The sequence below is a fragment of the Clupea harengus genome, chromosome 2 (assembly GCF_900700415.2).
Source record: "Clupea harengus chromosome 2, Ch_v2.0.2, whole genome shotgun sequence".
Classification (NCBI taxonomy): domain Eukaryota; kingdom Metazoa; phylum Chordata; class Actinopteri; order Clupeiformes; family Clupeidae; genus Clupea; species Clupea harengus.
The window spans coordinates 4,358,510-4,371,198 of record NC_045153.1 but is presented as its reverse complement, the minus strand read 5'-3'; the positions used below and the strand labels follow the sequence as shown (position 1 = coordinate 4,371,198).

Here is a 12,689-nt window from a genome sequence, read left to right as displayed (position 1 = left end):
GTCAGACGGTATCATTACTGTATGTTACAGTCTTACAGGATCATTACTGTGTGCTACAGTCTAATGGGATCATTACTGTGTGTTACAGTCTAATGGGATCATTAATATGTGTTACAGTCTAATGGGATCATTACTGTGTGTTGTAGTCTCTTACAGGATCATTAATATGTGTTGTAGTCTCTTACAGGATCAATACTATGTGTTGCAGTCTAATGGGATCATTCATTACTATGTGTTACAGTCTTGGGGATCATTACTGTGTGTTGTAGTCTAACAGGATCATTACTGTGTGTTACAGTCTAATGGGATCATTTCTATGTGTTACAGTCTAATGGGATCATTACTATGTGTTGTAGTCTGATTGCTTTTCTGCTGCTTGGGCAGTCCTCTTCCTGACTCTTTCATTGTGGATAAATGTGTAAGACAAATAAACTGGCCTGAATTTAGATGACATGTAGAAGAGGCTGAACTCACAGTGATGTCCTGAATGTTCTGAAATGTAGAAGAGGATGAACTCACAGTGATGTCCTGAATGTAGATGAAATGTAGAAGAGGCTGAACTCACAGTGATGTGCTGGAAGTGCTGAAACTGGCCTGCCACCCACACGTAGATGGTGGAGTTGAGGCGCGTGGTCACCCCATCAAAGGTGTTGGCCACGGCCAGGAAGTGGTACGGGCCCACGCTGAAGGCCTCCCAATCGTACGCCCCTGACGTCAGAAGGGTCTGGTTCACCTCAAACAGCTTGGTTCCTGGGTTCCACTTGTAGATGACGCTGTCTATGTTGTGGTTGTTGTCATCTGAAATGCACAAGCTCAGATTGAAAAGAGGGAAGGTTTACACTGTTACACTAAGGGAAGGTTTACACTGTTACACTAAGGGAGGGTTTACACTGTTACACTAAGGATGTGGTTACACTGTTACACTAAGGGAAGGTTTACACTGTTACACTAAGGGAGGGTTTACACTGTTACACTAAGGGAAGGTTTACATTGTTACACTAAGGGAGTGGTTACACTGTTACACTAAGGGAGTGGTTACACTGTTACACTAAAGACATGTTTACACTGTTAAGGTTGAGATATGCATGGCTGTGTCCATCAATTTCACTTTACCACTTCAAACTGCCATGTTCAAATACATTGCCCTGTTACAACTGTCACCAACACGTCACAACTGTACCCATATATAGCTATATACATAGATATAGGTTAATATATGCTAATATATGCTGTTACATGCACGGCTCTCTGCATGAACATGAAAGGGAGTTCCACACGCAAGGCTATAATTAGTAAGGAACATTTATTAAAGTATAATAGAAAAGTCAGTGTAATTGCCAGAAATAAGTGTAGTGCAAGCGGGTGTCTAATGGGTGTACATATGTCCAAACAAACAAACATAAACGACGAGTTGAGGAGAGGGAGCCTCCTGCACCCCTGCGCCATGGCCCTCTTATGGTGGAGCTCATTAAGCCACCATTTCACACACCTGCGCACACCTGCGGAGACTCTGCTACCCAGCTGTGGAAACCGAGCGAGCACTGATAGCAGGGGCCGGGGCAGACCGGGCTGGGTCGTGACAATGCCCATTTATGGCAACAAGCCAGGAGTGTTCAACCCGTACCTGGCCTCCCCTTTGATCCACGCGATGCCTCCATGAAGGGGTTCAAAATGTCAAACCTCTCTCTCTCTCTCTCTATCTCTCTCTGTCTCTCTCTCTAACCTTTTCTCTCTCTCTCTCTCATACACACTCTATCTCTCTGTCCTTTTATCTCTCTCTCTCTATCTCTCTCTCTCTCTGTCCTTTAATCTCTCTCTACATATATACATATATATGTATATGTTTCCCATCAAAATAAACAGACTGTTGGCCCAATAGCAAGATATTCATCCTGTATAGTCATGTTGTTTTTTTTGTGAAAAGCTTCATTACACATGAACAATCCTTATTGGATAGTGTGTTTGACTGACAGCTCTACCTCTCCTGTGATTGGCCACAGCGAGGAAGGCCTCTCCCTGGATGCTGAAGGCCTCCCAGTCTTGGGCAGTGTGGGTCTGCAGGCGCTGGTATCGGAAGAACTTCTGCTTCCTCCGACTCCACTTATAGATGACGGAGTACTCCTCTCCTCCCCCCTCACTGCTAGCAGAGTTAGCCACCAACAGGAAGCTCTGCAGACGAGCAGAATGGCAAAGGACGTGGTTAAGCTCTACACACACACACACACACACACAGACAGACACACATACACACTCACACACTCACACACACACTCTCACACACACACAAGCACACACATACACTCACACACACACACATTCATGTGCAGGGTGCAGAATGCAAACACACTTCCTGTCAGGAGGCAAGGTGTTATTCTCTTCTCTGAGCCTGTTTCGGAAACATAACCAATTCAGTCACCTGATCTCAGAGTCCGTCACATAGATATATCATACAGATACAGCCTATACCAAAGGTAAGATAATAATCTCTTCCTGTTTCAGTTTTTTTCAAGGATGTAATAGGATTTAGTTTTATACCATATATTGAAGATCCAGTCTTAGGTTTGTCAGTCATGGCTTCAGGTTTATTCTTAAACAATGGCGGCCGACATTGTCGACACTCCTTCATAGCGCTTCACCTCAGCATATCTAAATTATCCATATCCTTATTAACTATAAAATCTCAAATGCCAGTCCCTTTATTCCCCCTTTTCAAGACTCTCTGTCTTGAACATATGATCATTTAACTATTTTCTTTTTCTTTTTCTTGAGTGAGTGGCTTGTTCAGTCTCTGTCTCATGAATGTGGCATGCTCTCACGAGGGAAGGCAAAACCCATGTTACAGAGTGACCCATGCTTTCTCGCCAATTGGTGGACCTCTGATATTAGGGACAAAATTCCTTCCCGATGTTATGTCAACATAACCATCCTGTCTCAGCCGTGAGAGCAGAGAAAATATAAACAGAAGTAATACGTTCATGTACATGGTACCCATTCGGAAAAATGAAGTCACAAGCGGTGAGAACACAGAACAAACTTAACTACACATATTAACTCTAAGGTAAACTAAACAAAAATGAAAATGTTAGGATTAAACAATAGTACAGAAGATAACGGATTATGGAAGATACATTATAGTGTCACAACATCTTCCTTTCACAACATTTCCTTTCTGGTTACTGAGGGGTACATGACATGTAGCATTACTTTATTTGAATGTGGTTTGACGGTTGGTACAGTGTTTGTGAGCGAGCGAGTTTGTGAGCGAGTGTCCGTGTGTGTGTGTGTGTGTTTGTGTTTGTGTTGATGTTTCAGTTCTTCGCCTCATGTGATCTTCTCTGTGTATTGTGTTTTGCCTTTGTTTAAAAGCAAGGGTTGACTTCCTTCCAAGAGTCCTTGGGAGGGGGTAGGACGTGTAGGGGGTAGGACGTGTGTGTGTGTTTGTGCATGTTCGTGTGTGTGTGTGTGTGTGTATGTGTGTGTGTGTCTGTGACGCTTGGCTTTTCTCAGTTGTTTCCCTCCTGTGGTCTTTGCTCCATATGGGGTCATTCCACCTTCGGCAATTTCCTGATGTGTTGTTTCTTCAAAGTTCTTGGGTGGGGGTGGGCAATCGTTTCAGGTGTTGCCGTGCTTCTGCGGATTTCAGAGGTGTTGCTCGTCTTTGATGGTTGAAGGTGTTGGCTGTTCGCGATGTTTTGTTTAAACGGTCCTGCTGTTCCCTCTGTTGACTTTGTGGAATTGTCCCCCTTTCGACACCTTGGCGAGATGCTGCTTCCTATTGTCATCGTGGCGAGGCACTGAATGGGCTGCTGTCCTTCATCTGCTATTCTCCGAATTCCTAAAACTGGCTGTAACGAGATCTCAGAAAAAGATAATACTGGACAAAATCCCCATGAGGCAGGAAGCCTGTTAGCATACTCAACACATCAGACAATAGACATTTGGTCTTGGGTGTGAAAGACTGCAGACAGCTAGGTCTGCGCCAAGATTAGCCATTTGGATGCTAATGAGTGTGGCGCCCTTTTTTTTATACATCCATGTGGTTAATCTCAGACAAAAGCAGGTTTGCTTAAATCACATCAAACAAGAGACATCACATCATCCGGTTATCTGCAAGGTTTGGGCATTTGAAAACCACAGACCCATTTCAGGCGTAAAATAGCGGGTAAAGACATAAAACCGTATTTCCAAAGGAGGCGCACCTGAGTAAAAGCGCAGATTACCGCTGCTGGGAAGTGGGTGTGGGAAAGTGGGTGTTTCGTCGCAAAGAGATGGGAGGAGATGCGTAAAGTGCGCCTAATTATGTATTAGTAACGAAGCAAGAGGTGTTTTAGCATGACATATCAGCTGCTAAATGAAAACTATGTGCCTGCGAGAAATTAAATGTTTATATTTGATATATCATTTAATAGGCATACAAACAAATAGAATTACAAACTGTCCCACCAGCTAGCTGTTCGGGAAAAGTTCGGCCACGTCTTACCCAGAATCTCCGCTCATTGTATGGTTTAAACCGTATTTTCACTCATAGTTCAAGCACACCGAGTACAGTGCACACCTTCTGCGTAGGAGTAACGCGTATCTATTCAGGAAAAGTACTTGTACTCGAAGTACACTAACTAAACTACCGATAAGTAAATTGTAGAGACAGAGCAGCATAATCATTTCACCTTCCATTTTTAGACAGTCTTGAATTCAAAGTGATCACAACTTTTAGTGTGGACGGAAGGGCTAAATGGAGAAATATTTATGAGTTTCTATATTTACCTGGGTTAGTTTGCTGTAACCTCGTGAACCAAAAGCTCTAATTCTAATTTTAACTCATCATCCATGGATGGAAGGAACACGCAGGCTCTTTCTTCCCTATTTTAGCGGCGTGCTAAATAACACTAATGGGCGGGGTTAGGCGCTGATTACGCTGGTAAGGCGTCGACACATTCAGATGAGGTTCTTGTTTGATAAATACGATGCAAAATACCGTGCGCTATATGCGGCTTGGCAAAGGCGCAGATTGCGCTGCGGTCGCAATGTTAGTAAATGAGGCCCTGAGAGTGGGGATTTGAAAGAAGTTGAATGTTTGAAGGAAATCAAAACATTTCACCTGAAGACAAAGACAGTGGTCACATGTAGGTTAAACAGTCCTGAAAATTCATTCATACGACGGCTGGCCAGCCCATTCACACATACACAGATTCATGCGCTTGCTCAGGAGACAGATAAGAGACCCTAAGAGAAAGGAATCAATATGCATTAAATTACAGAATTATTCCATAATGTCCTTTTTTATCCAGATTCCAATGGCACTTGAATGTCAAACCATGTAAGGCATTCCTTAATTCATTCAGTGCTCCTGGATAATTTGATGAAGTCTGGCCATTATAACGACCAATGTCTTCAGATCTTAGTATTGGTGAGGCCTACCAGTTAGTATATGGGGTTATAAAGGTGGTAAGAATTCATATTACATTAAAATGCAAGTGTTTTGTTTTGTATGTGTCTTTGTGTGACATAATTTCCCCCAAATCATATGTAGGCTGCAGGGGTTGTGTTCTAAACTTCAATTTCAGTTCTGGTTGCGTTGATTATAGATGAAAAAAATGATATTATTAATTAAAATAATTATTATTTTGACTTCTTTTAGAGCAGCCTGTTATTCATTGTTAAACTGGCCATACTGATCATATGTCTCTCAACATAATAACATGTAACAGCCTGTCCCTGTTATCCATCCAATCAGATACTAATGGTCAGGTCTAAATGAGACAAAGACAGAGTACACATCCAGGGGTATGGGTTACAGAGTCAGATGATACAAAATGATTTAGTTCATGATTGACAACAGGAGAATAGCAATATTCGGTTCCATCAGTCCCCCATATGAGCATTTCTATGCTCACACAAGACTTACTATGTAATCAACCACCACCCATATGGAGATTCCTTCTGTCATGTATGTTAGTGTCTTCTGGGTGGGACGTCTCTGGCATGACAAGAAGTGCTGACTCAGGAACAGTTTCCAGAGGGGTCTTCCAAGCACATGGATGGCAGGTTGAATGGTATGGGTGTCCAAGGGCCATATCTCCCTTGTGGCCATAGGAATATCAATAGTCCTTCACCAGTCTTAGCTCGCTTGCTGAGGACATGTGTCGACTGACACGAGGAGAAACAAAGACAAGACAAGTACCAGTGGCGTAACGTAGTGCAAGTGGGCCCAGGTGCAAGATATTATGACGGGCCCCCCTAGTGAACGCTAAAAAAAAAAAAAAAAAAAAAAAAAAAAGATCGTAGCGTTCCCTACTTCTGTAATCGCGCCTAAAAAAGACACTAATCAAAGGTGTTTTATTAATCAACCTTACATATTTCAGAAGCGATGGGTGTGTACACAATGAACTAAGTCTTGTTTGACTCTCAGCAGGAACATTTCTTACCGTAAAAATTGTTAACTGTTGCATGGTTGCTGACACCCCACTGAGGGCAGAAGCAGCGATGCTGATCCCAGCTGAACTGCTGCACTGCTGACTCCGTGGGCTGGCGACTAGTTGACGGGCTAGTTAAAAAGCCAAAATAATCTAATTTAGGCAGCTTTGCCGCCTTCTCCTCCTGTTCTTTTTTCTCTTGCCCTTTTCTACTTCCACTCTTATGCTTAAAATGCATTGTTATGAGTAAAGTTGTGCTGTGCAGTGCTCAATGAGCTAGGTTATCAGACCTTCAGACCTAGGTTATCAGAATTGGTTTAACTATAGCGTATTGTATTGTCATATGATCAAATAGAGACTTGACATTGGACAACAACATACATATTACCCAGCAATCATCATTGCTAATCACAAAAATACTAGTGCTGTGAAACGATTAAAATATGTAATAGCGATTAATCGCATTTATGTCATAGTTAACTCAAAATGAATCGCGATTAATCGAAAATTTTTATCTATTCTAAATGTCCCATTTTTTCCATCATTTTATTTTTATTTTAATGCCCTTATCAACATGGAAAAGTGGATTGGCTTGCTTTATGCAAATGTTTTGTTTTATTGAAAACCAACATTGCCAACAGGGCGGTACAGAAATAAATTATAAAGTGCACATTTCAGGTAAACGAGGACTCAGCCTATAGTGCAGTTAAACCATGGCTTAATATTTTCTTTTTTTCAAGTTTGCTGGGAACATAGCAGTCAGGCCTCTTATTTCAGAAACATTGAACCGTAACAGTTAGGTTACCAATAAAAGGTAAGCTTACTACTTCTTTGTGCTTTCAGCCAGCCTGCCTGTTGAACATTTTCCAGACAACAGCTTGAAGCTTTGCTTCTTTTGCACAACAACAACTTTTAAAAGTTAAGACTTCCATTCAGAAGCTTTTTATCATCCATTTCGCCGTATCGCGCTCACCATTCACTCAAACCGTAACGTTCGCCTACTACACAGTTTGCGAGGCCAAAAAGAATGTTTATCTAAAAAAATAAAAAAATAAATTAATAAAAAAAATTTGCGTTAATCTCGCGATAAAAAATAAATAATAATTGACGCCGTTAAAATGGGTTTGCATTAACGCCGTTAATAACGCGTTAAACTGACAGCACTAGTTATAACACGTACTCAACACACAACACATAGTTTTATGAGATGTCTGCCTCCTCACTATTCAATGGCGTAATTTCACCATCAGACAGCGGTTGGTCACTTGAACAATCAGCATGGGATGTTTTAAAAGAGGCATCCCTACCTATCACAGGCTCAGATAATGCTGTTTGATCATGTGATCATCCCTACCCATCACAGGCTCAGATAATGCTGTTTGATCATGTGATCATCCCTACATATCACAGGCCCAGTTAATGCTGTTTGATCATGTGTCGTCGTTACCGAAAGACAAAGTTGCCATTTAAGTTTCCCTTAAATAACAAAAGTGAGGCAAGATTTTCCCCAAGTTCCATCGGGGCTGTAATGATGTCTGTACAGATACAGCCAATAACAAAGATAAGCTAATGATCTCTTCCTGTTTTAGTTTGTCTCTTGTGGTGAAAGCTGGAGTTGGAGAAGTAAACTCACTCTGCCCATTCCAGTTAGAAGAGGTGAAAGAAGAGGAAATCTCCAGGTGACTCTTCCATGTTTTGTACTGTGGGTTATTCTAGGTTTATGTGAAGCTGAGTTATTGCCATGTACACAAACACTCATCTCTAAACATTAACATGTGACTCCTTAATGCACTGAAGGCATAGCCTCTCTGTTCTCTCTGTGCTGAGTTTTACCGCACTTGTACTTTTTGAAACACCAGACTCCATGATGGACTCCATCAAGGATATACTGAGAAAAACTCTGGAAAACCTCACAAAAACTGAGTTCAAGAATTTCAAGCACCATTTGAAGGACAAGGGCACAATCCCACGGGGCAAACTGGTGGAGAGTGACTCTTATGACACTGTAGAGCTAATAGTACAAGCATACACCCTGAAAGATTCTGACAGAGTCATATTGACAATCTTAAGGAAGATGAACCTGAACCAGCTGGCCATGGACATGGAAAAGGAACTGGGTGCGTTTGAGCTGCAGACCTTCAAGGGCTGCTTTGAAGTAATATTTCATCTTATGTCATCCAACCTTGTGGAGTAATACAGCTCACAGGATAATCTCGTATCAGCATCATGGCATGGTTGATGTGAGACTATGTGTATAGTGTTAGATGGTGCCTTTCATTTGCCTACAGCCACACCCCCTAGACACTTCAACAAGTGATGCTGAGGATTAGTTCGTAAAAGCAACACAGTTTCCTTAATACTGCCAATATTTATCACTTCAAGCTGGCAGTTAGTGTTGACACATCTTAAGATGTGCGAGGACACACACATTGGTGATTGTTGATAAAACTTAACAAGAATCTTTAACATGATTCTGAACAGAGTTGCTTATACAGGCATTAACCTGCCACAGCATATCAGTATGTGTTATGACCAAAAATGTCTTTTAATGTAGAAAAATATGGCCGTGACCTCAGGAGAAAGCAGAGTGTTGCCCTTAAGGTAAGTGTCCTATAGTTTTTTGTTTGTTTGTTTGTTTGTTTGGGCTCTAAGCTGTTCCATGTTGATAACGTATTTATATTATGGGTCTCAAAGAGGCTCTGACCATTAGTCCTGAACAGCTGCGGTTCTTTTGGATCATTTGAAGATTGATCATTTGATACACATTTGCATCTGTTAAGCATACAGAGAATTTCTAAAGCACAGGCAACTCTTATGGAAATTCATGAGAACACTGGTTATATGCTGTCTGTGTGCTGATTATATGCTGGTTATATGCTGTCTGTGTGCTGGTTATGATAGGAATTAAATGTATCCCATATATTTGAGACTCAGTCTGAGGTATGAACAACCAAAATCCAGGTTTATTCCTGCAATGATGTACACCAGAGGAGGAGAGATTTAAATCACCGGATGGCTTCACCTAATTCTCTTCCTGTCAGCTTTTGGAATAATATAGGTTTTTATCCTGTTGGCAAGCAAGGGGGGTGTCACCCAATGGCTCCATCTCTTAATGCTAATTATGACCTGGGAGTCGCAGGGTCTGGGGCCCATTTGCTCACAGAGAACACAGGGGTGTCAGAACTCCAGCAATGATCAAAGACTCAAAATCTATGCATGAGGCTGAGGAAAACTAAGAGACTATATATATGGGCCGTGGAGGAAGTTTGAGGGCTATCTCACACCTCATGTAGGCCAGGTCCAGAATACACATGAGAAGTTTTACACTTCTCACGTCTCCAAATAACACTAACATTACCACTAGGAATGAAATACATTGAATTATTGACTATGGCATATACTTATTAAACTAAATCTTAAATCCTGGTCCCTTCAGTTATATGGTGGTTATATGCTGGCTGTATGCTGGTTATGTGCTGGTTATATGCTGGTTATATGCTGGTTATATACTGGTTTTTATGCTGGCTATATGATGATTATATGCTGTCTGTCTGCCAGTTCTATCATGTAGTAAAAGAAGAGATTGGTTTGGTTGATAGGAGTGAAATAAATACTCTACTTCAGTTGAACGGTGTTCCACGGTTTGTTCCTCATCTCTGCTTTGTTGCTATAGAAACAGGCATGCATACATATCTTGACAAGATTTCAATTTCGTTTCGGCAGAGGCCATGTATTCGCTCCATATTTGGTAGATAGTAGACTTTAATACTTTAGTATAAGTATTGCAAATGTTGTTCTGATCTTCTTCAATATTAATTTAGATAGGAGCATGTTCTTGCATGTGATAGTATTTCATTTTATACTATATATTGGAGACCCAGTCTTGGATTTTGTTCAGGTCATGATTCAGGTTTAATCTTGAACAATGGTGCCACACATTGTTGAGACAGCCCTGAAGTTCCACACTCACTCACAGCGCTTCACCTAAGCCATATCTGATTTATCTATTGAAGGTTTTGCTCTTAATTGCTCTCTGAGTATTAGGGGTGTCACCTATTCAATAGGCCTTGGAGACAACCTCACTCCCCAGGACAAACCAGAAATGACCAGAAATTACTACATTCTAACTTAAGTCCAAATAAAAGTAACAACATTGAATTATTGACTATGGCATATCCCCATTAACTATAAATCTCAAATGCCGGTCCCTTCACATGACAGAAATTCAGAAGCAGTTTGGCATTGTTACCCTATTGCAACCAGTTTCCACCCAGCTGCGTTTACTGTAAGGTGTTGGTTCTTTCCAGGAGGAGCTCAAGATTAAAATGGAGCCCCTAAGGAAGCAGATGAAGCTATGTGAAGAAGCTAAGGTCACCTGTGAAGAAACAGCAACACATGTTAAGGTAAGTATGAGCCTATTTAACACAATGTGAATATGTTTGGGGATGACATCCATGAATATCTTTTGTGTGCTAAACCAGAGGCAGGCCCAACTCACAGAGAGGCAGATCAAGGAGGAGTTTGAGAACCTTCGCAAGTTTTTACGAGATGAAGAGGCAGCCAGGATAGCGGAACTGAGGGATGAGGGGACTTGGAAGAATGAGATGATGAAGGAGGAAATTGAGAAGATGAGCAGAGAGATCTCATCTCTTTCAGACACAATCAGAGCCATAGAAGAGAAGATGGGAGCTGATGACATCACATTCCTGCAGGTGAGAACCATCCACTGTCTGTATCACTGACTCTTAAGATCTGATGAATAATTTTGATGATAAAATCTCTGGCCGTTAAGATACATTTGTGAGAACAACAGGAAGTGTGTGAGGATCTGTTAACACCACTTCTATTCACTCTTAGCTACACATCATTACATTAATTATATAAAAGTTCAGGGACCAGGTGTCATTGGGGTTGAGGTAGGAGAGAGCTGGGTTGGTTTCACCTGAAGAGTCTGGGACTAAGGAGGTGTCATTGGGGTTGAGGTAGGAGGGAGCTGGGTTGGTTTCACCTGAAGAGTCTGGGACTAAGGAAGTACAGGTTGATTTGGAACCATTTTCTTTCTTGAGAACACTCACTCATCCCTGTGTTGCACTGAAATTACTTACCACCCTCTGTAGAGCAATGCCACACACACTCACACACACACATCTAACCAAATTAATTTATTTGTATTTGTGAGGTATTCTTTCAGCTATGTATGAAATGATCTATGAAAAGGTGGATATTATAATGTGCAGAACAAGGAAAAGGGAAACTGGAAATCTCTGACTGTCATCAATATAAGGATTAAGATGACAAGTGCTGCATTAGAATTGAGGGGGGGGGGGGGGTTCTTGGTAGAAGAGAGCAGGTGGGGTGTCACCTGAAGAGTCTTCCATCTTGGAGAGGAGCAGAGAAAGCAGTTTGCAGTCTGTTCGAAATTGAGGTTGTATTGAGATTATATTGAGGGTTTTATATCGAGGGTTTTATATCCAGGGTTAATTTTTGAGGTTATATTGAGGGTTCTGTATTGAAGAATATATATTGAGTTTATATCGAGGGTTCTATATTGAGGTTATATTGAGGGTTTGAAATTGAGGTTATATTGAGATTATATTGAGGGTTTTACAGTATATCAAGGGTTAATTTTTGAGGTTATATTGAGGGTTCTATATTGAAGAATATATTTTGAGTTCATATCGAGGGTTCTATATTGAGGTTATATTGAGGATTATATATTGAGGTTATATTGAGAAGCTTCCAGCAGAGAAATGTTGACATCAGGTGCTTAAGATGGGCAGGGTGAGATTAGTGTGCAGGTGAGGTGTGACAGGTGTTACCTGAAGAGTCTTTCAGCTAGGACAGGAGCACAGAGAGATGTGTGTCAATACATTCATTTATTAATTTATTTCATTACTTACTATTTATTTATCAAAAGAGTAATAACAATATTTGTTATGATATTCCTCCATTTCACAGAACTACAAGAGCACAGTGGAAAGGTGAGTGATCTGCCTCCTATCTCTCTCTTCTCTGTGGTTCTGAACCCAAACCCACAGCAGCACTGACTCCTGAATGTTATTCCAGAGCCCAGTGCACACTGCAGGATCCAGAGGGGGTTTCAGGAGCTCTGATCAATGTGGCAAAACACCTGGGCAACCTGAAGTTCAGAGTCTGGGAGAAGATGCAGGAGATTGTTCAATACAGTAAGTGTATATCCCTTTCAAACGCAAAACACAGACACACTCAAGCACAGAGAGAGACAGAGAGACAGAGAGAGAGAGAGAGATAGAGAGA

The 12,689-nt window shown here is 41.3% G+C and overlaps 1 protein-coding gene across 1 annotated transcript in view; it reads right to left on the bottom strand.

The window, feature by feature from the left end:
- The window catches only part of LOC116223450 (thrombospondin-type laminin G domain and EAR repeat-containing protein-like), a gene marked incomplete at its 5' end in the record, with an annotated part of 4,234 nt that extends 2,056 nt beyond the window's left edge, over window positions 1-2,178 (bottom strand). Inside the window, 2 exons of the mRNA XM_031580155.2 lie at window positions 566-798; window positions 1,980-2,178. Coding sequence (XP_031436015.2) covers window positions 566-798; window positions 1,980-2,178 — 432 coding nt within the window. The remainder of the gene's footprint in view (window positions 1-565; window positions 799-1,979) is intronic.
- Between the last annotated feature and the right edge of the window lie 10,511 nt (window positions 2,179-12,689).